Genomic DNA, 27,235 nt, shown 5'->3' on the forward strand with positions numbered 1-27,235 from the left:
AACTAGCTCTACCATACACCCTCCCCATATTCCCTCATGACACATTTCGACATTTATCTAGTTTTTTCTATTACAAACCTCAAAATTGCCCCTGAAAGGGCCTCTGAATGATGTTCCATCCAATCCCGATGAAATGTAACGGATGTGAGGGTAGCCCGCCATGTCTGGTACCTATTCAAACAGCAGATGTTCAGTTAAACCTATTCAGAACAGTCTCAGTATTTTACTGTTCACTTCACAAAATTTAAGTTCCTTTTGCTTTCATTGACTTGCTTATTATTTATACTCCTCAGCCTGAGCAAACAATTCCAACTGAAAGCACAACACAAACACCACTCTGAGCCCTCTAAACATAACCAGGAGCAAAACAGAAGTGAGACCAGATCCTCTATTATCATCTCTCCCCATCTGCATTACATATTGCTTGGACTCAATCCCCAAGTCTCAAAACCTCAAACTACATTGTATAAACCACCAAAAATATCTACCTGTTTCTGTAAACAGAACACCTGGCAGCTACACATGAAGTTATGAAAAGGACTTGCTACAGATTCACAAATTTAAGTTTTTAGTACCACAGAAGAAACAAGGCTAATACTGAGACTGAAAAAAACAGCCAAAATTCTCATCTTACCCAAAACAACAGAACATCTTCAGACACACTTCATAATTAGAGGCAGATAATTAACACTCAAAACTCTCATCTAAAGTCATAGGTAACTTTAAGTACACTCCATATTCAAGCATCCACTGACTTCCTTGCATATTAAGAGATATAAGCAGTGAACACAATATCAGTGTCCAGTGCTATATCCCACCAGCACTTCCATCCAGGAAACCTGAAAGGTAGTTAATATATCAGGGACCCCTTCACAGCAGGGCTTCTGCACTCCATTTGCACCCCAGCAGGATGAGTGAATAATGGGATTGACTTTTTGTCAGAAACATACCAGTAGCAATTTTTAATGAACAGGTGGAAAAAACCCAAACCCAAATGATCAGCAGATTCACTTTACTTAATCCCACAGAGCACATCAATATGAGGACTGTGAGCACTGTAAGCAGCACTTCACATGGAAATAACATTAAGTACTTAAGAACTATCTTCCTTTCCGTGCTATCAGCTGATAATGTCTCTGCTGCTGTTTATGACAGCTCAAAATTCATCTTATGAGGCTGCCAGCAAGTCAGATATCCCAGATATTATTCATGAAGTCTGGTATTCACGTGTGGCTTTTCTTCTTTCCAGCAGACACTCTGAAGCTTAACATATATGAAGGTGTAAAACTGAATGAATGCATTATGAAAAAGCACAGGCCTACACAAAGCTACTCACAGCACATAACAGACCAGTTAAGCTACCTTTCTGTAGTTTTCAAATCCAGTATTGCAACTGAAAGCCAACAGGGATAGAAAAGATTTCTCTGCCCTAAATATTTTTTGTCCAGAAAAGAAACACAGGATCTGATTATTTTAAAGCAGTTTACACGGTGCTTGTTAAATGACCACCTCATAATGCCAATCATGAGCCACAAATAGAGCCACAACAAATCAGAGGTACAGAAACTGAAGATGCATATTCGTGCACATATCTAAACATTTCATGTAAGTAGTATCTGTTGGTGTCATAGATCTTACTGTTTGACAATACAAACTGTGGCTGTAACAAAGGAAGTCTGGGGCAGTGAATTAAAAATATGCTAATTTGTAAAAACTACACTGTGAGAAATCTGTCTCAGCTAATCAGTGATTTACGATTCATGCTGTATTTAAGTGTGTAATTCTACTTCAGCTTCCAATTACAGAAAACACATTTAAATAACTGGGTCACTCATTCACACTATGAATGTATTTACTGTCCCAGGTTTTTACTGGGCATAGACCTGGCATCATTTGGAAGTTTCTATTGCTTTTTATTACATTGTGAATCGATTGCCACCACTCAGAGGAAGGGAAGGTCCTGACAAAAATTAACCCAGGTCTCAGAAGTGATTTTCACTGCCTGCTTTTTGTATTGACTGGGATTTGAAAACAATCCTTTGGAAAGCAATGCACGTGAGAGTGCAGATACTGCACCATCACAGGAGCTGCAAAGTCCCGGGTGTATTGTGTAATTCTGTTCCAGTTACAGTAATTACAGTTCCAATTGCCTCACCAGTCACAGTTTGCCAACTGCAGTGACGTGCACCTGGACAGGTCTCCTATTTGGAACAAATTCTGCTACCGGAGACTATTTAAGAAACCTACTGAATTTAATTTTAACACTGCAAACCCAGGAATTTCTCTGAGCACATACCACAACAAACTACTGAACTCAGACAACAGAAATATCATGTGGGATGATGTATTTTCATGCTGATAAACAGGCCCTCACATTATGCTGATGGGGATGGCATAACAACTCTGCAAAATAATCTGAACATACAATGTGTACAGGCTCTTTTATAAAATATCCTGAGAGTACAGCTTATACTTCTGGCCAAGTAAAACACTACTTTGAAAAAACATCTCTGTAAGAAAAAGCCCAGTTCTTCTACATCTGCAGAATAAGCAGTCTGCTAATACAGTGAGATTTTAACTGAGTACATTTGTGATACACGATGGAGAAAAGATGGGCAAGAGAGAACTATCAATAATGCCCAACTAAGAACAGTCTTACTGAAGTCTTTTTCACAATTACCATCAAGCTTCAAATGCAAAAATATTTCAGCTCTCTTGAAACAGTTTCACACACAAATTAAGTTTATTTTCAGTAAGTTTTCATATTGAACATAAGAAAAAAGCAAAGTTTAAAGCTAAGGAAGAATGTAAGTAGTTAAAGGCAATGCCAGTCTGCACAAAGTGCTTGTATATATTCTTTTGGATACAATCAAAATAATATATATATTTTAAAGCAATATACTCTGGACCTACAAATTTCAGCACAAGTTTTTTCCTGTAGAACAAGTACCATCTGTTTCTGGGTTTGCACTTTCTATTGACACTTCCCCTGATCGCAAAAATCTGCAGCAACTAAAAAAATCCAAGGCCAAGTCTGAGCTGTTTACAACACAAACATTCTGAGACAGTTTGAAACAGCTAAGCTGCAGGGGAGGTTTTCTTCCCTTCTACCCTCTATCTTTACAGGATCTTTCTGCTTTTCACTTGCCACAGTCAGTGGAGAGATTCTTCCACTGTCTGGTACTATTTATCTTGTCCATCCCAACCTTCTATTCCACGGTTCATATTAAGTGTCATCTTCATATATATTAAAACAACTTCCAACAGTAAACTTATTCAGTTCACTGCTCAGCTACTGTCAATACTCAAAAAGAAGTTAAAGCCAATCAATCAATGTCTTAAGTCAAATTTGAACAAGGAAAAGCTGCAGTTTTCATAGAGAGGCACTGTATGAAGGAACAAGTAACACCTGCTGCATAGATAAAACCCAGCTGTACCTGTGTCTGAGGGGAACATAAAACCCCAAGGAACAGTAATTCATGTTAATATTAAGAAAAGAAATAGAAGCTGCATGACCAAAGTCTGTTTTCTCAAAAAATGCAATTGTATTTGATGCCGCTAATCAAGGCTAAAGTTCATCTTTAACTACTATCACTACACCAAGTTACAGCTTTAAGTGTTCAGATATTTTACAGGACTTTGTTTGCTTTTTTGGCACAGAACAGTTGCATCTCTTAGAGCTGCAACACCTGCATGTCTACACTCTGAGCAATATTATTCTGACCAGCACACATCTACCATAATGTGCTGGGACTTACTGTCCTGTATCTCCAAACCCCTCCTAATTATTACAACTAAGTGTAAAGATGGCCTCAAACACTCTGAATCATTCAGCAGGTAAAGGAACAGAACAATCAAGCTCTGCAACAGAAGAAAAAAGGGGCACAGCATATTGAAAGCTGGATGTGTAACACCTGAGAGAGGTTAAGGTACCGTAAGAAATTTTAGGTTTGAGTTTTTTTGTTGTTGTTGGTTTTATTTGGGTTTTTTTGTTTTCATTTAGTTTTTTGGGGGGAGGAGAGTTTTATGGTTTGGGTTTGTTTTTTTTTTAAATTATGATTCAAACAACTCCCTCTGACCAACAAGCTGTAGTTGAGGTTCACAGATAAATTAAGGAGTCTTCTCAAGGCTTGCACCAACTCTAGAGAGATTTATTACACCATACTAGCGAACTACAAAGTCCAAATAATTCCCCTTCCACACTCCCCACCTCTAAAATTCCCATTCAACAGGATACTATTCAAAAAAGCAGAAGAAGCTGGAATCAAGAGGCTGGAACAGCATACCCTGTATGCTAATTCTTTGCTTAAGAGGTAGTTGAAACAATTTAAGAATCATGTAGATAGCTTCCATTATTTAAGATATATTTAATAAAACAGAAACAAAACTAAAAAAAACCCCACAAAACACCACCCATCACCACCTCCCACTACTAACCATAATATGATCTGAAAATTGTAGATTGTATCTATGGTAATCAGAATTAAGGCTGGTATGTAGTTTACTATGAAAAAGTCATCTTCCTTCTAACACCTATGTCAGCTTATTAAATTACAGAAACTACCATCCTGTCCCCCCAGATGTGGTAACTGGTGCAGGGCAAAAAGTCTTTCATCAACAGTGCCAAAAAAGCAGCTAAAGGCATTCAGACTAAACAGAAATTGAAGTGGCTTCTAACAACAAACACTGGCATCAGGGAAGAACAGAGGGAACAGACAAAAAGCTTTGGTCTCCTGTGTCCTTCCTGTCTGCTGTTTCATTAGTTATGCCATGCACTGATCCTCACTTGAGTCTTCCTAAAAATGATCAGTTTAGCAGAAGGGATATTTGTCCCCAGTGGAATTCATCTGACAGATCTTTCCTCAGCACACACACAACATCAAAACAGTAACAAGTGGAACACAAACTACTCTAAGCCACGGTCACACTCAAAGTAATTGTGTTAAATCCAGGAGGGAAACAGCCTGGCCCTTGTCTACACAGATATGAAGCAAGCTCTTCCTAACTCCTTTTAATCTAGGACTCCTCCAGAAGCAACAGTTAAACAGGTAAAAGTTTCTTTACCCAAGCTAGTAGGAAAGGAGATTTTGTTTCCCTGACGCTCTGTTCGGTCTGTCAAAGCTGCTGAATACTGATTATCTTCCCCCACGTATCTTTATCACTTTGTCCCCCTGAGGATTACAACTGCAGTCTACATTCCAGCACTGACTAGATGAACATCAGGTTATCTGCATCCAACTAAAATCAGAAACTGATATATCAGAATCCTAATGTCATTAAAGCCCAAATAATCCATTATGCCCTTTACAGTCTGGCAGTAGTCTGAAGGGGTTTTAGTACTCCATAGAGAAATGCATACTGCCAACAGGGCTGCGTGGCATTTCAGAAAGTGCACTCGACACTAAGCAAATTTTTAGTTGAGTGACTGCATCAATTACTTTAAAAGACAACAAACAAACGAACTAAAAGAACAGCAGCAGTTTATGACATCTGCATCAAAAACATCACTAATGACTGGAAACTGGAAATTTCTATTTAGTACCCTCTGTACTTACAGAGAGGAGAAAGCCCTCCTCAGAACATTAACCACTTAGCAGAGGGACTCTACCCACAGTTCAGCCTCTCCTCCCCTGTCCCTATTCCTGAAGTTACACAGAAAAAACCAAAAAGGTGGCAGCTGCACTTCATCTGTTGCCTTTTATGGCACTTTTGTTGAACTTTAAGTTTGTTAGATGAAAAACTCCCCTGACTACTTGCTCTCTATTAAAAATCAATTTTGCTGACATATCTGCTGTACGCTCACGTACATGCAAATGAAAACTTTGACTTTTATTATTGCCATAGAAGAGGGAGAATCATCAAAAGGCATTTGTAATGCTTTCAACTCACTGCATATATAACTTCTAGCGGTGCTCTACCCCGCCTCTGTCTTCACCTAGTGCATGTAATCTGAATACACCTAAAATTAGTCACAGACTCAACACAACTTCAAAGTTGTAACACTCGATCTGATCTCAGCAAGGTTCAAGCCAGATCCCAAACTCGAGGAAGTGCTGCTTACAGCACTCTGTTCATGATAAAACACGCTGCCAGTACAGTGTGTACAAGGCCTCAAGATACCAACAGCTTCAGCTCCACTCAGATACTCAGGAATTACCATTATAAGTATTAGAATATCCCTACACAAACATATGCACAAGTTTCCGTAGAGTTAAAGAACCTTATTTCATCTGCCTCTTTTACCAATTAGAAACAGCAGCTACTGAGCAGAAAGGCAGGAGTCCCTAAAATATTTTATCACACAAAGTTCAGAAGTCTCCTATCAGAGCTTTCTGCTGTTCTACTACTGAAAAGACAACCAACAGTGGGGTCCCAGCTACTTGCTCATGTCACATTTTAGTTGTAGGAATACCCTAAAGTTAAAATACAACTAGTTTCTCATCACACTGTAATGTAAGAATCCTCTGAACTCTGAAGTTTCTAGAAACTCCACAGCAATAATGGAAGTAAATCCCATAGTTGACTTATTAGCCCTGGGACTTCTGGTACCACTCACTGGATCCAGAGGAGGACCAGAACTCCAACAGGACTGTGATGCCACTCTGGACAGGACTGTGATCGTCACCTCAACAGGACTGTGACCACCATCCAGACCAACAGGTTTCCTTTCCTTTTATTTTGCACCCAGGGGGCCATGTGGTGCTCAGCACAGAGGCCAACAAACACTGTTCTGTTCTTGTCCCAGGGTGATGGGTTATACATCTGTCTTTGGGGGTTAAAACCAGTTTTCTCTGTATCATTGTATTTATTGTAATCTTTTTAGTAAATTATAACCTCTCTTGAGTTGGGTTCATTTCTCCCACCAGTTTACTTTTAAACCAGCTCAGTAACACTTAATGCTACAAAATTATATACTTTATCACAAAGAATTAGGTTGATGAATAACAAATATTATTTGAAAACAATCAAATCTCTAGATGGAATTCTAATTGTGTTGTATATACACCTTAAAAAAAGCATCAGTACTAATTCTCATGCACTGGTTGGAAAGTTGGTACCTTTAACAATCCAAAACTCTAATAAAGAACAATCTGAACTTTAAAAATCAGATGCAGAGGGTCAATGCATTGCAATGCAAGTGACAATTTAATTCAAATATGTTTCATTTTACAGGAGCTGAAGTTAGAAATATTAATGTCCTGTACTGTTTTATCACACAATGAGCCTGTTCAAGCTCCCTAGCTGGGAGTAACACACAGACAGATACAGTGAGGTATTCTTTTCTTCAGCTGAAGCACTTTGCAGCGATGTATACATGTCCAATTTTCCTGACAAACAAAATTACAGTGAGCAATGACCATAATTTTTCATAAGCTACGTCCTTACCATTAGAGGGAGTGCCCCTATTTGCAAGTGATGCAGTCGAGGAGGTGCGTGGTAGTGGGCCAAGTGAGGATGCAAAGGCCCTGGAGGGTAAGTAGCTGCAGTCACACCAGCTTCAATTCCTAGTTCCCTGTCACATGAATGAAAGTGGCATTACAGGAACATCTTGCTTCCTAGGTACAATTCCACTGCTTTGGAAAACCTACAACCCAGTACAGCTACAATAACAGGTTTACATATGAATCTTTTTTTTCTAACCTTGTTTAAACTTCACTGAAGACATCCTACCCTAAGTTCTTTTTAAAATAGCTGTGAAGATCTATTATGAGAAATCAGTTGAGATGACTCCACATTTGTAGTGTCCAGGAATATCATCCTTGTGGAGCCTTCTCTGCAGCACATGCTGTGGGAACAGCAGCTGCTAAGCATACAGCTCTTGCCTAATGGTCCAAAATATTTTTTTAAAATAATAAATATATTGTGGAATTTAAGTGCATGCTTCATAAGTGGGCCTGATGCAATTTTGAGTAAGTTCAAACAAAGAGGAGAGAGAATACACTAGTTCATACATCAAATCCAAGCCTCTAAAAACACTAGAAATATATTTAAGACACTGAGTACTCAAAGCAGTATTTCAAAGCTGTATCAACATCTATAAATTTTAAGCTATGGGTGCATGCAGCACGTTTTAAAATCCCAGCCAGCATCATCAGTGCGGATCAGCACATCCCACCCTTCTGTCCCCAGTCCCAAAGAGCTCAAATAGTGTCTGATTACTGATTACTAACCAGGCAGATCTCTCTGGAGCTTGTCGAGGATGGGAAGACATAGTCTGAGGCACATGAATGTGATGCCCATGCCCGTAGTTGGGATGCATTCTGTGAGGATGTGGAGGAGGCCGCTCATGAGCACGTCTAAACAACAGAAACCAGCAACAGTTATTTTCACATATTTGTTAATATCAAGAAAGCAACATCTATAACCAAAATGTTACAGACTGAGTTACTGCAATGCCTTTAAAATAAGAAACTCCCCATGCAGTACTTTAATTTCAGCTTTAGGTATAAGTTAGAAACTAATTATAACATAAGATTTTATATTCAAAACCAAAGCCAGCTTCAGTTGCAGTGCTCTGTCCTTCTCTCAGCAGACACAACCACAGAAAGGCTGACAAAGTGTTTAATCCTGACCTCAAACAGCAGGTAGGAAAGAGAAAGCCACATGACAGCCACATTCAGATTCAGAGTCATTCACAGCTCTGCTGCAGTTTATTTCTAGTAAAACTATACCAGCAAAAGTAATTAGGGGAAACTTAATACACTAATAAGAGGACATTTTCCTTGAAACATGTCATAGCTCAGGTAATAAGAGCACACAGCTTTTTTCCATGCCAGTTGGTATAGAACAACTATGGATTTGGGAAAAAAAAAAAAAAACAACCAAAAAAAACAACTTCAAAAAAAACCTGCTGGCTACTTTATCACTTCCCAGCCACAAGAAGAAATGGCTTAGTAATTTTCTTTCCATTGCTTTCTGCACAGAAAGGATGGGTTTTTATTCAATCTAGAAACTTGGATTTTGCCAAAAGCAGTGCACGTTCCTGAGGTTTACACCACCTTAAACTACCTGTCAAAGCAGACCAGACATTTTGTAAATTTACCTGTCTAGAGAGGTAAAAATTTCCTTAACAGCACACTATTCTAATCACTGTAGAGTGACACTTCTCCAGAGAAATCTGTGTCAATTATGTGAGAAGTGTTCATTTTCTGCAATGGCACAGACCAACACGGGAACAGGACTATCAGCAGAACCTACTTCTAGTCTCACCTCCCTTCAGTTTATCAAGTAACTATGGGGGAAAAATCTGGAAGAACACATTTTAATAAAAAACCCATATTTAAATTACAGAAATAACTTACAAATTGTAACACTCTTTGGTTGTTCATCCCACAGTCTTTATATTAAGCGGGTAACCAGATTTAAAGTAAACAGAAAGCCCATATGTCAGACAAATGCAGTGCACCCTGATCCACTGCCTTCTGCACATTTTATGGCTGATTCCAAGACCCTAAGAAGTTTCAGCTGTTGTATCCACACTTGATCCATGACAGTGAGAAGGGGACTCAAACCATTCTCTACCTCCAATCCTGAAAAGCTCCTACATTGTCGGACAGAAGGAATACCAGCTAGACTATCCCTTATGTTATTTGTAGAAACTAAGGGTGAAAGAACAGGTTAAGAACACTTTGAGATTGCAGGCCATGGAACTGAAGGAAGCACAAGCCTGCTGGCAGTCTCAAGTCTGTACTCAATAACAGAGCAAACAGGTACAAGTTTCTGGTTGTCAGAGTATAATCTGATTTACATGAGGTTGGGCCAGGACACCTACAAGACTGATTTTTGCATGGAATTTGTATGAGGATTAGAGGGGAACAGAAAGACCAAGGGCAAAACAATTTCACCCGATTACAAATCAAAACTACAAAGGAGAAATGTCACTGAGCAAATCAGCACTGTCTGACCCAGGACTGGTGACTTCAGAGAGAATGTCAAGAAAAATCTATCAACGTTTGACTACGATTTCTGTACATAGAAAGGAAATGATAAGAAAGGCTAAGAAATGTCAATAACCACAATTCCAATCCTCAAACTACTGGAAAATTTCCAGATCTGACAAGATAGCTACTGCTATTATTTTTCCTTAAATATCCTGCTGTCCCCACAGTCACTGCCTAGTCTGTCATGTGCCATTTGTGAGCAGTTGCTGCCTATAGATATTTTTATAAATAACCTGGAAACTGCCTCAAAAGTTCCAGTTAAAGCAAAATTCTCTTCAAGCATTAAATGAGTTTTAAGTTGCTTATGAGTAAAACTTGTATAACAAAATTAGGAGCAACAACTAGAGAGCTCATTCCTGAAAATCCCTTGGATATGTTATCTCCAGAATCAAAGTAACTTCAGTTACTATGTGATTGAATACTAAGCTACTACTGACCTGGTATGTGTTGACACCAGTGTAATGACTCTAGTTAAGCAACAACAGAAGCATGTCTTAATATCACCAAAGCTACATCTCAACATTGTGTAACATCTGTATGTGAATGTGATCAATCTCCTCCTCCTCTTCTAAAGACATAAAGGCATAGGAAAGACATGCAGGTATCTAATCTGAATTAAACTTGGTAAACAGTCCCTTTGATAAATTGTTCATTTAATTTTAAAGCATTAGTTAGATAAAAAGAATCTCAAGGCAAAACACGCTGTCAAGGAACACATTGGAACACATTTGAACAGAGCTTATGATGTACTTCTAGGCTGTTAAGCTTGAAAAGGAATTCCTGCCTGTTATTCAGAGGATGAGCAGTGGGCAAAAGAAACACAGGGTCCCCTTGTCTTCCATGCCCCACTGGTGCCTTACCTGGAGACACTACTGGGAGATGTAACAGAGTAGGTTCACTCCTAATGCTCATGTGACTGTGACGGTACATAAAGACACTCCTCACCATGGTCTAACACTAACAGTTCCTAACCATGCAATTAACAGTTTGAGAGTCACATGCAACATTTTACAAACCTGAGGGGAATTAATTACATGTTTAGATATTGTTCTGAGTACATTTGTGACATACGTTGGGTGTTGCATCATCCTTCTTCTCTGGACCTCCATCCTCTGGATCACCTCGTGAGGATGTAGCCTCTGTGCCGGAGGTGCTGTTGCAGGGATGTGATGGGATATAGGCTGGTGTGTTGCAGGAAGATGCTGTGGGATCGGAGCAGCTGCATTGGCTAAAGGATGAGTTGGTGGTGGAGGTGGAACAGGATGAGAAGATGCATGAGAGGAGATTGAAGGATGGAAGGGATGCACTGGATGAGGGATAACATAATCTACTTGAGGTGGAGGTTGTGGCTGTGGAGGAGGATTTCCATGAGAGTGAGGACATGCAGAAGCTTGATGGTGAAGAGGTCTGGTCAAGGAAGCATCTGCAATGAAAACATCAGGTGCTTTTTATTTGGTCAGTAGCAGGTTTTGACGTAAATTTATTTTAAAAAGTATCTTCACACAGGTGCTTCAGTATTATTACACTAGTGTAAACAGTGGCAACATGGGAACATGTGTTTATGCAATTTTTAAATAAAGTGATTCTAGCAGTATACCCTACAAGAAACCTACATTTTCTGCAGTCAAAAGTATTTTGTTTGCCAGTGTTGGCAAAAAAAAAAAAAAAAAAAAAAAAAGTGTGATACACACTGAGAAACGAACATAGAATGGTTTGGGTTGGAAGGGACCTTAAAGATCATCTAGTTTCAACTTACCTCCCATGGGCAGGAACACCTTCCACTAGACCAGGTTGGTCAAAGCCACATCCAATTTGTCCTTGAACACTGTCAGGGATGGGGCAGCTACAGCTTCTCTGGGCAACCTGTGCCAGGGCCTCACCACTCTCACAGGCAAGAATTTCTTCCTTATACCCAATATAATGTTACTCTTTCAGTTGGAAGCCATTCCCCCTTGTCCTGCCACTACATGCTCTTGTCAAAAGTCCATCTCCAGCTCTCTTGGAGCCCCTTTAGGCACTGGAAGGCTGCAATAAGGTCAGCCTAGAGCCTTCTCTTCTCCAGGCTGAAAAACTCCAACTTTCTCAGCCTGTCCTCATAGCAGAGGTGCTCTAGCCCTCTGAGCAACCTCATGGCCCTCCTCCAGACTTGCTCCAACAAGTTTGTGTCTTTGTGCTCAAGAGCCCAATCTGGATGCAGTACTCCAAGTGGGGTCTCATGAGAGTAGAGTAAATGGGGAGAATCCCCTCCCAATTTTACTTCATCTTTGTTGTTTAAAAGTTCAATCCCCGCCCCTTTCCAAGTTCACTGTTCTGTGGAGACAAAACCCAAAAAACCAAATCATAAACAAGTGAGTTTTCACTCTGAGCTTGCTAAAGCAGAACTCACTGGGGGTATGGGACAAGGGACCAACCAAGGAAAATTAAATAAAAAGCCACTGTTAGAATACAAACGAGATGAAAAATATTTTCATAGTAAATACAGTTTTGAATTCTCAGTGTTATTATGGTCACTCAGAAGAAGATATTTTAACTTTACCCTTGATCCTGTTCAAATCCCCTACACAAATACATTTCTTAATATGAGTTTTGCTAGGCCAGTTCTAAGGTGAGTGCAAGTAGATAGCAGGAGTTTTTCCCATGTTGTCAGGGCAGCTGTTCCATCAGTACTTACAAGGAGAGTGCATGTAATGGCGACAGGAGGAGAGCGATGCCTGAGGAGGAGGTTGGGGCTGTGGCTGAGCAACGATGCTCGATCCATATCCGTCTATGGTCAGGGACTGGCTCGGCCCAGCCCCAGCCTGGTGCCCGTAGATTGTCGTTCGGGATGAAGAACCAGGACAGCAGGGATCAAAAGCAGACGTTCCATGGAAAGCACCACTTCCATGACTTCTTATACCACTGCTGCTTAAGTCCACTGGCAGTGCCTGCTGCGCAAACAAACCAGCTTTTTTCAAGCAATTCTTCAGACATTGAAAGCAAAGCCACACTCAAACATGACGTTATAAAAAATAAAAATTACTACTATTACAAGCAACTGTTTTAAGTTTTAAGGCTTGACTCTGGAACATTCTTTAAACGTGGTTAACATTTCTTATTCCTAAGTTCTTGCATCTGGTGAGACACTAAATTCATTACAACAGATTCTGTAAAAAAAAAACAACCAAACAAAAAACCCACTCACAAAAAACCTCACAAAAACCAACCAACGAAACCAAACCAACCAAAACCATAAAAACACCAACAAACCCCCTGATGGATAAATCAGTAAGTATATGGGAGCTACGTGCATTGAAATATTTGGATGCAAAACCCGCTTTTAGCATTTCAGTTGTGCCTAATGTATTATACTCAAAACAGTAACCAGACTGATAGTTCTGCATGTTGTAAACTAAGATTGCACAGTACTGTTCTTTCTTACAACTGTATTGTTTTAAAGCTGTGATTTAGTTACTGAAAAAGCCTTAAAAAACAATGCTTTTAGAGACACAACTCTTTTATGCCTTTTATATACAGAACATTAGACTTCATGTTTTTCTTCTCTCAAAGCAGCTCAATTATTTGCAATGCAAAACTGCTATGATGGGCAGTCATTTCAAAGTACTTATGTCTGGTTTGCTTAAATAGTCACTATCATAGTCATCAAGAGGTCAACTGTCAATGATTACTTGTCAGACTGTAACTTTCTATAAAATTTCAGTTTTTTGCATTCCTATATTATAGCTCAAATCCTCCTTTTAAGTTCCCTTCTGTAATGCCCAATGCAGAGCAAGAGAATCATTTATAATTCAGCACCCTATTCTATCCTCTCACATCTGTAACAGCTTGAAATGCCAAGTCACAAGGTGTGATTGTGAGAGAGCCACAAGAATGAAACGTGCCTGGTCGTGGTACGTGGTGCCAGAACTGCTGCTTGCTCCACACGGGGCAGGCACGGGGGGAGGCCTTTCCACAGGGCAGCTGGAGTCACTGAACGAAGGGGAGAGCGGAACAGCTGGGTGAGGGTTGTGGTGGTGGTGGTGGTGATGCTGGAAGTGGTGGCCATGCTGCTGAAAGCAGCTCGTATGTGGGTGCCCCAAGGCGTGATGAGTCTGTGAAGGTCCTCCACAAGGAGAATGCTGAGGGCAGCAGGATGGTAACCTCGGCATGGCCGGAGGGCCGGTTTCCAGTGTTGTATTAGATGCAGTTCTTCTTATGTCATCTTGAAGACAAAGAAAATTCATATTCAAGTGAAAGAAATTAGTGAAGCTGATCACTGTAAAGCAGTGCCTTAATATAGAAAAAAACCCTCTGTACTTCATGATTAAATAATTAACCAACTGAAAAATAGATCTAGACTAAAACAAAACACACTGGATACAAAAAATAACATTTAGCTATGCCTGACAAATGAACCAAAACTGAATGGTTCAGGGAATGTACTCGTGGGAACCACTGGAGGACGTGAACTGACACTTGCCTTATTCCACTAATTTAAGGCATGTTATCAACAGGGAAAGGAGAAAAGATTCTCCCTGTAGTTAGTGTGTAGAGACCTCAGATTCCTGAGTTCTGCCCAGGATTTCTGTCCCTCACCTGCAGATAGGGCACTTGTTTCAGTGCTGTTATGAGTGCTACCTGTATGTCCAGCTCTAGTACAGGTCTGTATAAATGTGCTCCCAAGGAAGTGATCTACAGCAGGAGGTTCAAGGAATCCTTTACTTCCTTACAACACATTAAAAAAACCCCATCTCTGTAACACAGTGCAATGGGAGAATTCCCAGTGAACCACATTCCATCTCCTCAGAAAGCAAGGAGGTGATTCATTACGTATAACCGAATCGTTCCAACAGGCAAAAGCAGAAAGCTCCAGCACAATTTCCTTTATCTTTACAGAGAAATCAATGATCTTTTTCAGATTCCTGTCCTCTCAATTTACTACTGTCACATTGCAGTAGTGCCATTTAATCTAGAGGATGTCGTGAACTTCCTCTACCTCCTTTGTACTCGGAAGCAACACAACAGCTCAGAAAGCCCTTTGTCCATACCTCCAGCTGAAGTACCAGCAGTGCTGCCACTGGGAAGACTGGGAGTCGTCTCTGGAGCTGCAGAGGGCTGGCTGGTGGAGATGGTGGGAGCTGCATCAGAGGCCTGCTCTGAGGTAGAGGTACTGGTACTGGTACTGGAAGCAGAACTCACGACCTGCGGCTCCACTCGAGCTGACGTGGTTGGCACAACTGTCGGCTCTAGTGAAATAAAAAATCTTTCATGTTCCTTAACCTGTAAAAGCTACTAGGGTTTTTTTCATGTTGTTGCTGCTTTTGAATTATTTTACAAGAGATTCTCAATTCTGGCCTTGCCAGAAGCTAAGAAAGTCAGAGCACAAAAACCTGACAGGTACAAACCACAAAAGGTAATTCTGTTTAACTCATGTGTGGAAAAAAAATTACCTTATTTTCTTTTTCTTTTTTTTTTTTTACAAAATCTGCTTGAATTTTTTTAAGAATTAACATAAAATCAATTCCCAGCCAAATCTGACATTTAAGTTTCATATGCTAAATAAAAAAAACTACTAGAAAAGAGATTAAATTACTTGGGTACTTTATGATGAAAACATTTGCTGAAATCTTCCATAAATCCACTCTACTACTCTAGACAAACTACTCTATGATTAACATATTACCTTTACAAATTTTAATGCCTACAAAGAACAGAAAAACTTTTAGGTCACTCACCAAGAACATCCTAACATCTAAACTAGCAGTGCTACTTTACAAACTTCAGTCATTCTAGATGCATAGTACTAAAGGCTTTAGCAAGATAAACTTGGTTTCTAGTCTCAACACACATTAAAAGCAGATTATCAATATTTGAGACTTCTTTTAAGAGTACAAACATATTCATCTTACATATCATCCTGGGAAACACAAACTCTTGATAAATCTTGTCCTTTACTACGTAATTGTAACCAGGTTAAAATTTAACATTATACTTGGTGGCATAATTCAAATTCACTTTTGAAAAAAATCTTTGACTGTAAGTTTGAAATTTCTCTCCAATTCATGACAAGGCAATGACATGACTAGGAATACAAGATACCATAAAAGGGAAGATTATCAGAAACAGTTCAGGTTTTTTTAGTAAAAATGTCTGCATGGATATCAGAGGAAAAAAAGCATCAAAAAACTTCAAATACTTCTCTTACACCAAGTCTCAAAATAAAATATGACTACTTGTCAAGATTTCTCTCTATATCTAGTAGGAGTATCAGCAACTCAGTGAGCAAAAGAATAAATATATCTTCCCTCTTGCAAGTCTTCCAACTCATCACATTAAAAAAACATGACCTGATACCTACATCTAAATTCCTTTGGTTTTTAATGTGGCATTTCAACATGCTAATTTTATTTACAGGAGAACATTTGTGGAGAAACGTATTAATGTTTAAAATCAGAAAAAAAAAATCAGCAAGTACATAGGCTATGTACAGCCCCCAAGGAGCAGTGATCACACAGTGCTCAGGTCTGAATGCCAACAGCTGCTGAGTGCCCTCCTGCAGTCAGCCATGCCCAGCTCCCGCCAGCCTCAGCCACCCTGGGCCTGGCTCACCATCAGCCACACAGACAGTTCTGCTTCTCCCCCACAAAACCAGTAAAAAAACAGGGGGCTTGGTCAACCTCAAACTATTAGCTAAGAGAAACAATTTCTTAACATCACTTCACAGACGTTAATCCAGGAAGACAGATGGAGATACGACCCTTATGCTCATGAAAGCAGTCAGCAAAGTTTTAAGTCCTGTACCTTTGAAGAAGACAGCAAAGTTGTGATAAACTGCACAGCTTCCTTATAACAGTGTTAATGCAGAAGTTCTATCATTTTACACTAGTTCATGTGTGAAGTTCGCCACCTAAACCCAAAAATTATATTCCTGAAATCCTGGAAGACTCATCGTAGAAAGTCGTTTCCTCCAGGAGGCGGGAGAAACAGCTAGTCTTAAATATACTCATTGCAGAAGTAAAAGTTCATTCAGTAATAATATTTTTTAAAATAATTTGGTTTCTGAATTTAAGACTAAATTCCGTAATTTGAGTTTTAGGAGTAAAGCAACAGAAGCCTACACCCTTTCAGCTGGGATATTTCACAGTAGATCCATAAAGAATCTGTAAACCAACTCAGCCTCTCCCTTAAAAACTGTCAACCAATCAAAACTATTCCCAAGCCTTTCCAACTCTCCAACCCATCTCAAAAATCAAGTCAATCTGAAGAATAATACACTGCAAAATACCAGAGCTTGTGATGAACAGGGACAGAACCACAACAGGACAAAACTGCTGTTAAAACATTAAAAGTAACATGCATCCAAGAAACCCCCAAACCCGCCACCATCCACAAAAAAATAAACATGCAAAAATCTACATGAGCTTTAGTTTTTCCTTCTCTCAACGTCTTGAATATACCTGGAAGTTGCTCTTGTGATTTTCAGCAGGAATAGACTTAGTAAGTGCCAGCAGGTTTTAATGTTAGGAAACAATGGAAGGTTACAGCTTCAGAAACATAACACACTTTACTAGTTGCACGTTCGGGTTTTGTGTTTTGGTTTGTTTTTTTTTTTAATATTTACTCCAAGGCCTGAAAGAACAGCAACTATTGCAAAGCATAGGCAACAACATGTTTTCCTTTTATAGTGTTGTATTGAAGTAAGTGCATATTTTTCAAGAAGTAGTTCCAACCTGCTCTGTAATTTCTGCCTGGTGAGTCAGCCCTCAGACACAAACCCAAGGCAGCTTTGGAAGAAAAATTAGATGTAAGAGACAGACTGGAAATGGCTAAATTTTAATTTTAAAAGGAAGGCCACAGGAGGATTTTCTGAGCACACCACTTACCATCCTCATCCACCGTGAGGTCCACGACCTCGGCCGCATTCTGCCTCAGGGGCTGGATGACCGTGGAGATCCTGCTGCGGTTCCGCTGCTCCGGAGCTCGTGGAGCGTGAGAGCCAGAGCTCTGTCCCCAGTGGGATCTTGTGTGTCCAAGTGCAGAACGAGACCTTCGAAAAGGTTAACACTTTGAGTATTGACCTACATTCTGCCAGTGTTCTTTTTTTTTTCTTATCATCAGAAAAGCATTGTCACATCAAAATAGCCCCCGACTCCACTCGATGAGTCCTCACAAACACTGCTGCAGCCTTTGCCACATAACAGAACAGCAAATACCCAACAGAGTTTAAAGGTCTTTATACCTTGTTCCATGTACATACAGGTAACTTGCAAAAAATTCACTGTGAAACCCTACAAACACGGTCAGGCAGCAATTACATCTGATGTTGTTTTAACTTTATCAGTAGATGAAGACTCTCCAAATCCTACACTGTTCCTATGCAGTCTGAAAGAGCAGGTCTATAAATGACAACAAAACTGCAGACAATAACAATTTGTGAATCTAAAGTATTTTTGCTTGTTAACTTGTGACAGATTGTGTTTTCAGAGGACAATTTCTATACTTCAAATTTCAAAAAAGTCCAAGAAGTGCAAAATCTCTGGACTTCTCTCTTTAATAATTTTGTTCCCCCTTCTTGAAGAACAAATATAGCTCTGTGTAATACTGAAACTAAAATGAAATGTGGCTTGAGAAGAGGAAATCATAAGCCTGTAACCATATCTAAGGAAAGGGATGGGTTTATCTCTCTATTGTAACACTTAGCACGCAATCTGTTTATTTTAGCCACACAAACCAAACACTCAAAACAATGATCTGTATGTCCTTTCTAGGATACAGTCTTTAATTAAGGGAACAATATTTTTACAGTACTGTATTTACCATTTCACTCTCAAAAAACTTTGATTCTTCAGTATTTACATAAATCAAGTGGTTCTTATTTTCCAATTTGGAAAAACAATGTACTCAGATTTCAGAAAAGGAAAATATGAAGAAAAGGGAATGACTTCACTAAAAACAAACAAACTCCATTGCACAAATCACCATGGAGCTACCACTGTTTTGGTTGTAGTGTTGCAGAAGATAAGGGAAGAAAGAACTAATTTTTTCAAGTCTTTTAAGGCTACCACAGAAAACATTTCTTATTGATGCTGGGAAGATACAAAGCTATTTTTTTAATGTATCTTATCTGTCTTCAGTCAGGTTTGAAGTTTTCTTCTTCAAGGAACTCCACTTTAATAGATTCTGTAAAACCTGACAAATATGGAACTAAACTTCCAGACAGGTATGGAAGAACAGGAGAGCATACACAGCAGGTGCTTCAAAAAAAGCAGGATGAGAAATGAGATTACCTGAGAAATGCTCAGGTAATCCCTAGACAGTCAACTCAGCCTACACTTGCTCTCTCCAGGATCTCCCTGTGCAGCTTTCCTTTGCCAAAATTCTGCCCATCAGTCACACCAACTACAACCACCTCAGCAACTCCAGAGTAGTTGGAATTGTCAAGCTTTGGCAAAGCTGTGCTTTGGGTTTTTTTGTTCATGGGGGTTTTTGTTGTTATTTGGGACTTGTTTTGTTGGGCTTGGTTTGTATTTTTTTAACAAAAAATGCTTACTGTGCATTCTGGTCAGAGTTTCAGGGATGTTAAGCCACACAGAGTATTGTGAGAGATCTGCAGACAAGCAAAACTATTAATACAGAGAGATGCAAATCTCACCTGTAGTTTTCACCAACTGTGACAATCTCCACTTCACTGTCTGTTGAGGTAACATTTATTTCTTCGTTAGCAGTGACCTGGGGAGTGGAGGATGCTTCAATCACCACAACATCTTCATCAATACTTCCTGAGGAGGAAAAAGGAAGAAGAAAGTTTGCACACTTTATCTCAGGAGCTGTCATTATAAGAGACTGTTTTTCCTAGATTAAAAATACATGTAGACAGAGAATTCCATGTCAAAGCTTTAGGTGCAACTGTCAAATATGTGACCTAATTATGAAAGGGAGCAATTCTGCTGTAAATATTGAAGTAAAAAAAGGAAGGAGACAGTGGACTGGGTGTGGGGTAGGTATGCAAACTTGAATTATATACTGTACTGAAATAAATTATTACCAACAAAATTCACTTTTTTAATATAAAAACAGAATAAACTTTCAAACTAGCACAGGAGTAGTGGTTTGTTATCACTAATAGCTTTTTTTTTAATGTTTTTATAGTTATCAAAGTTCCAGCCTAACATGCAGACATATGAAACACTTTTCTACTGCTGTAACACTGACAATGACAGGTCTGAGCTATCTAGAATACTCAAATTGAGCTATGGATAGTTCACTGAGCACAAAAGAATTTCCTAAATAGATGAGCTATATACCCTAGAAATAATGAATTCTGTTATTTGCAAATTGCTTCAAGAAAGTGCTTGCAGCATTTGGGCTCATTCAAGTCAACACTAACATCCTGTATGGGCTGACTGTTCTCAGCTGCTCTACCCAGTGACAAGGTGGGGCAGATTTTCCCCCATATCAACATTTTTATATTCTGAAGAAAACCAAACTGCATTACTTATTTTCCAATGGCCTTTGTTTCTGGTTGCACTTATCCCAGAAAGACTGGTGGCTGAAGATAGAAAGAGTGATGCTTCTAAATACTGGTACTCAAACTTTTGCAGTTGTACGTAATAAAATTTAATTCTCAGAACTTGTACGAAAATTTTGGGGAAAACTGAAAATATGCAATGTCTAAAAAAACAAAGTCACATTCCAAAATTGAAAATATTGAAAGGCCAATTACTCAAAAGTTAAAGGCAGCAGCTCAAGTCACCATCCCATTCAGAAGAATGTAAATATCATCGTTATCACAGGCAAATAAGCAACGGCTTCCTTACACAAAACTATCTCAGAAGCTCCTCAGACAAAACCAGCCAGCCCAGCAGCTGGGAAAGGCAGTTAGAAAAACATAACTGTCTTTCTCCCACCTTCCAAACATGCACTTCTCTGAATTAGGGCATATTTGAGAGCACTCCTCAGAGTCCACGTATCCTCAAGCTCAATATTTATTGAAATTTATGACAGGTGCAAAAGTGGGAAGATTTAGGCTTAATGATTTTGTTACTTCAGAAAATAAACAGGTACTCCTTGAGGACAAAATCATGTGCCTTGTGCACCTATAGGAAAATTCACCCAGTGTGCAGCTCTGCTGAAATTCTTACACAAGCTTAGCTCACAAAAAACAAAGGGAGTTCTAAACTGAGTATCTACACAATTTAGATACTCACCTTTGTCAAGGTTTGAAAGTTCAATTTACCTAATCTTTTTTTTTTAAGCAAATCTTTAGTCAAGATGTGACTTTATACACTACACGAGTCAGACTGTAGAAACCACCAGGATTGCTACTGAATGAACAGGTTTTATGATTTCCAAAATAACAAAGAAAATCTTTAGGGAAACAGTCAAAGTCTCTCCAAGTAGGATATAGCACAGACATAGTTCAAGCATATGCTGTTTCCTACTGTTCATGCTTCTAGTAACACAACTGATGAGGTTTTCATCCCATGGAGTACTTTCCCATACAAGGAACTTTCTGCAAAATTAAACAGAAAAAACTCTAAACTATGCATATATTTGTTCAATAGTTTTCCATAGTCCACCATGACACGGTGGACTCACTTTTTCCTTTTAGCACATACCAGTCACTGATCAGCCATCTTCTGTCTGTAAAGAACTTCAAGGAAAACTGATCTTAAAGTATGAATACCTTACTCATCAATGTATCATCTAAATGACTGAACCCATAAGAGAGCAGCTAAATCTGTATAATGAGTGTTAACTACACTAAGCCTAAAGTCCTTGAAGGTAATCTCCCTTCAAGGAGAAGAGTCACTGGATCGTTGACAGCAGAATAGTTATGCAGATGTGAGGTATTTTGTACTACTTTCAGAATAATACCCATGGCTATAAAACAAACAGAAAATTATCCTCCCGCAGGTACACACTACTTCTCTCTGTCATCTTCTGAATCACAAATCATAGCAAGCAAATTATACCCTGGATGTTTGTGACTAAATTAGCCTTTGGGCTACCACTGACAGACTCATTCTACATTTTAAATGAGCTAGTTAAAAACAAAACTTCTGAAAATTACAGCTAGGATTTTTTTCAGTTTCCATAGAATTTGGGGTGTTTTTCCCCTGCTCACATCCACAAATAATATTTTATAGTGCACGCAAAACACCATATTTCAGTTTGCAAGTTTTGCATATCCCAACAATTTGGACCTTTGAACAGCAGTTGGTAATTAAGTTTTGTATGTGACTATTAATCAGAAATAATCAGTAACTTCTTTACAGAAGCTTTTTCCCTCTCTTTTAAAAGGTGGAAACCTAGTGCTCAGCTAGCCTGGGAGAAGGGATAAACTACACATGCTTGAATCCAAATCTGAATATATGCCAAATTATAATCCTCCCTTAAAAATAAAAACACACCCTCCTCCAGGCCTCCCATCACAAAGACAGTAAATCTGACAGATTAAAGTACTTTATTGAGCAGAATAAAACTTTTATAATAATATAATACTCTGTAGTCCAACATTTAGATCAGTAAATGAGTATATTTTTCCCCAGAAAGTTTTAAGATTACTTCAGAACAGTGCCACTGACAGACCAACTTGCTGGGAAGCAAAGTTTAAAATCAAACACCTTAGTAACCCAGAAGGTGTAAGCAAGAGACTGAGCTTTGCACAGTATAACATGTATAATATATATAATTATATTATTACTTAACTCTTAAAGATCATGGCATAACTCTTGAGATTAATCAATCATCATTAACACAAAGACCCCACCAAGGACATAAACACCACCAGTGTAATACCCAAATTTATGTTTGACTGATTGTTGTCACTCATGGAAGGTATTTTTACATCTGTTTTGCAATTAACATGGAGTTTTACCAGTTTATATATTAGATGTAAGATAATGAAAGTGTTTTACAATACATAATAATTTCAACTTAGACAGTCTGATCATGCCACAAGTGAAACTAGAAAAGCTTTAAAATAAGCAGTCAAGTTCCAGTGACAGGAATGGCTTATTTTGAGTTCCAAGCTTTCACTGGATCAGACCAGGAATCTGCTCAGGCCCACGTTCTCTCTGCCAGCTGCAAAACTCTGCAGTCAGAACAGGAAATTCAGGGTACAAATTTTAACTAAAACCCCTCAAACCACACAGCACCCACAACAATGACAGTCCACTTGGTTGTCCAGCCAGTGCTCATGGACAGCTGTCACTAAGTGTGTGGAATTCCTTTCTGAACTTGCTGGTACCATGTGCCTCTGCAGCCCCTCTTGCTTGTGAATTAAAGATAATTACCTGGATAATACTTCAGCATGAAATGGATAAAATAATAATATCCTACCAGTGTTAATGAGTACCCCATTTAACTCTCATTCTTCTTGAACTAGGTATGACTGGTACTCCCTGCCCTCAACCCTGTTAGCACATTTAGCATAAATGGCACCATTTTATGAGTGCCACCCTCTGAGCCAGTCACATTATTTGTTTGCTTTCCCTCATTCTCAGGCTCTGAAGGTCCTGTGACCCAAGCAGACAAACCAAACAGATTTGTACCTTCCCTCTCTATTATCCTCAAGACTCCTGGGCACCAGAAGATTCCTCCCTTGCCCGCTGGCCTTGGAGGTCCCAGGCACTCAGCCAAGCAGGTGTTGTTGACTTCCCACCCCAGGGAAGCTGAAATCACATAGAGCACTGGCTGGAAAATCAAGCAGCTCCAAGTTCTAAGTGGGAACCTGGAACAGAACTGTGACCCCCACCCCTCACTGGTGGCAAGGGACACCTCCATCATCATCATCTGCTTCCTCTGAGGACTGAGTGAGTGATTTGTCTTCTTTTATATAGTTTGAGTCTAGATTATGATTGGTGTACTGATAAAGCAAACTGCACGTTAAGATTTGACCTGAGCTGCAGAGGGTCCAGGTGATTGGAAATTATAACTGTAGTGGCAGTATAAAGTTTGTGTTGTGCTGTTTACAGATTGTACAACTGAATTCTGCTTGTAGAAATCCTGTTCTATTCTTCTCATAAAACCATAATATCCTGCTAAGAAAACAGCTTTAATTGTTACTGCAATTTAGTGCTGCCAACATTCTGCCAAGGATTCGTAGAACCTGCCTTTCCCTTAGTGTTGGATGATGACAGTTTTTCTGTACCTCAGACTTACTTGGAATATACTTTCCAATAGCTGTGCACGATGGGAGAAGTTTTCCAAGACACACAAATTGCTTAGGAGGCTGCACCCTGGTGGAAGAGCCCGTGAACAACCAGAATTCCGGGGATTCTGTCCAACTCTGAGCTGTGCTAATTCAGACCTCTACCGACCGTTCTTAACCAAGCACATAAACCTCAGTCCAGAGGGCAATGCCACAGCAACCCAATTCCAGGAGCAGCATCTTCTCAGCACAGACAGCTGCAGCAGCAAGGGGGAAGTGCTGAAGTGAATTCCACACTAATGTTTATTACTGGAGCTATTTAAAGCTCCAACTCACAGCAGATGGATAGAGCAGCACTGATTAATGTCCACTGCTCACAGAGCCAGGTGCTTATTCCCTCATCACTTCCCAGCTCTTCCCTGACCCTTCTCCAGTAAGTGGCACAGTAAACAGGATACTTATTCCCTTCCTTATCCACTCATGCTATTGGGATAACAGCTTGGAATTATGAGCTGCATCAGTTACTGTGAGAAAAGGACTGCATGCTGTAGTTTTTAGGAGGGATTAAGGAACTGAAAAATAATCAACTCTAACAACAAGAAGCTCATTTCCACTTAATACCTGTTTATCTTAAACCTGTTAAAGTAATCTGAACATAAAGTGGTACGTGCTTAACATTTTCACCAGCCTCTGGCTTGTGAAATATCAAATGTCTATATTCAACATTTTTGGGGAGACAGACAACAAATACATTAGAGGATCAAGAGGATAGTTGTGAATAAACTCAGTCTTATCATTCTAAGCAGATTTGAACAAAATCTGGAGCACTTCTCATCAGCATTACATTCTAAGGGAAGAGGAAAGCCTGTCTAGCACTAGTTGCTCAAAAATATAAACCAACATGTGAGACCCTGAAGGAATTATAAGTGCTATTAGGTGAACAATTTATGACAGTGCAAAATGCTACCAGATTTTTCAACACCACCTTCCCATTTTCCAGAGTTTTGCTTTATTGACAAATCAGAGTACAGGCTAAAAACTTGTTCCAATTTTAGCTTTTGCTAGATTTCCCTGCAGACTGTCCCCAAATAGCACCCCCAACCCTTCAGATCCAAGATGAAAATCAAATACTGGTAGAAGCATTACAACATTATCCCTAAAGGTGTGTACACAGGGTTAGAGAAAAGCTTCTGCCCTACCTAAACAAAACACAGAATCAAAATTTGTTTTACAGCAAAAATCCTGCTGCTTGCTGTCATATTAACTGTGAGCTCAGTGTTGCAATTAAAATCCACTGATTAACATTCCAGTTAGAATATACACCCCTAAAAGCACCTGCACCTTCAGCTGCATCATTAAATGACACACAAGGGGTTTTACATTGTCCTTTTGCCCCCAACTCCCCTCTGTCTCCTGAAGGAGCTTCAGCTGCTCATCCCAGATTTAATGAGGGCACTGCCTTTTGTGGCAAACAGTTGGTAAAACAATATAACCCATTCCCAGGTGTCAAGACACACTAGTTCAATACTCTCACACTTCCAAAGCACAAAGTTGTACCAGAAGAATAGCTAAAACCCTGATGGAAAAGGAGGAAAAATCCTACATAGTGCTGTTTGGAGGTCTTTTTGGTAAAGGTTTTGATAAACAAACAATCCCCCCCCTTCACAGCTCCATCCATATGATTTTCTGAAATTAGCCAAGTTAGTTTTATTAACAAGAACCAACCTACTAAATATCTCCTTCATTAAAAAGATCTGTTACTTTAATTTCTTGCAACAATCAGCAATGTTTTCCAAAACAGTATACACTAATTAAATTTACTTGTTCTTTAAATGCACTGTATCTTTAGACAAACACCACCATTCAAAGCAAAGAAATATTTTCTGACATATTCTCAATAAAAATTGCCATTCAGTTGGCTACAAGAGAAATCACATCATTTTGATGCCTGCTCATTAAAAATTCAGTTATTTTTTTTTTTTGTATTTTTTGTATTTTTTCCTGATTATTATTATCACTCTCCTCCTTTCCTAAGCCTGTCCTCTAGTACTTTTACATATATGCCACAGGCCTCATACTCTTAGTAGAAGTTATTTGTCCTTCAGTATATTCTGTCATTTCAGCAGATGCATATGTGCCAATGTAGAGCAAAAATATTTTCCCTATCATTAAGAAGCCAGTGTAGCACTACTATCAATACAACTCTTTCCTCTTATAGAAACCCCATCCTGCTTGCTCACTATACAGAGAAGCTGCACAGCTATTTTTCCAGCTGGCCCCATTTCTGTCCTAATTAACTCAATAACTAGAAATGCCTTATGTAACAGCAGAAAAGCTACAGAAAATGTTAATCACATTTTTATCTTGCTAAAAATAGGGCACTTTCACACAGGATGTCTGCTCAACTTCCCATTCTATCTGCAATGTAAATAAAATGCTCAAAACTTTCCATCAATACATATTTCCACTAGGAAAAAACCCACAGTATTCACACACTCTAAGCCAGAACTGCTTTTCAGCTCACTGCAAGGGTTAGTGCTGAAGTACAGTCACCACAGAACACGTTTTTTAAAGCATATCTTCTTTCAGTTACAACTGATGTCAACATTTTAATCTAAAATTAACTGTATGGATTTTCATTCATTACAGGAAAAGAAACAATTTCATATATTCAATGTGCTTTAAAGTAGTATAAAAAGCCATTGGACTTTTCCACTTCTGTGTGGAAAGAGCTGTTAATGTCCTACATCATTTTACAGTTACATGAAACTCCACCCTCTCTGAAAATGATAAAAAACTATTAATTTGGAAACAGAGGTGTTACCATGAGTTTCCCAAATTGTTTTTTAATATACATGTATGCATATCCCCACATATTTATTATTTACAAATCATATACTTTAATGTGTTTAAACATGCAAGTCAAATGTAACATTTTTAGGCTTAAAAAATTAATTTCTATCCCCACAAATATGCATCAAGATAATTAAGGCTGTGCAATAATTCTTCTGCTTCAGAGTTCTAAAGGCAGGCCTAGCACTGCATAAGTAAGAATTTGACATTACAGATTTTACTTCTTATATTTAAACAGCACATTAAAGACCAATACACAAGTTATTTCTTGCTACAATAACAAGCAATAATCTATATTTAGGACTCTGGT

At 39.0% G+C, this 27,235-nt stretch overlaps 1 protein-coding gene and 1 long non-coding RNA gene across 10 annotated transcripts in view; both read right to left on the bottom strand.

Moving 5' to 3' along the window:
- The window catches only part of RNF111 (ring finger protein 111), a 53,868-nt gene that overhangs the window by 4,288 nt on the left and 22,345 nt on the right, over positions 1-27,235 (bottom strand). For 5 of the 9 annotated variants that reach the window (XM_064668211.1, XM_064668218.1, XM_064668210.1 and 2 more), the window contains 9 exons: positions 19,570-19,696; positions 17,801-17,964; positions 14,966-15,163; positions 13,820-14,139; positions 12,613-12,868; positions 11,013-11,364; positions 8,172-8,297; positions 7,387-7,513; positions 79-171 (listed from right to left, as the gene is read on the bottom strand). In XM_064668211.1, the coding sequence (XP_064524281.1) occupies positions 79-171; positions 7,387-7,513; positions 8,172-8,297; positions 11,013-11,364; positions 12,613-12,868; positions 13,820-14,139; positions 14,966-15,163; positions 17,801-17,964; positions 19,570-19,696 (1,763 nt within the window). The remainder of the gene's footprint in view (positions 1-78; positions 172-7,386; positions 7,514-8,171; positions 8,298-11,012; positions 11,365-12,612; positions 12,869-13,819; positions 14,140-14,965; positions 15,164-17,800; positions 17,965-19,569; positions 19,697-27,235) is intronic. The other 4 variants (XM_064668213.1, XM_064668215.1, XM_064668217.1 and 1 more) reach the window with 2 other exon arrangements.
- On the bottom strand, positions 2,725-7,373 carry LOC135420595 (uncharacterized). Its single transcript, XR_010433621.1, has 2 exons — positions 6,872-7,373; positions 2,725-6,838 (listed from the first exon to the last, which is right to left on the bottom strand). It is a non-coding gene; the product is annotated as an uncharacterized LOC135420595 (long non-coding RNA).

The sequence above is a fragment of the Pseudopipra pipra genome, chromosome 12 (assembly GCF_036250125.1).
Source record: "Pseudopipra pipra isolate bDixPip1 chromosome 12, bDixPip1.hap1, whole genome shotgun sequence".
Taxonomy (NCBI): Eukaryota; Metazoa; Chordata; class Aves; order Passeriformes; family Pipridae; genus Pseudopipra; species Pseudopipra pipra.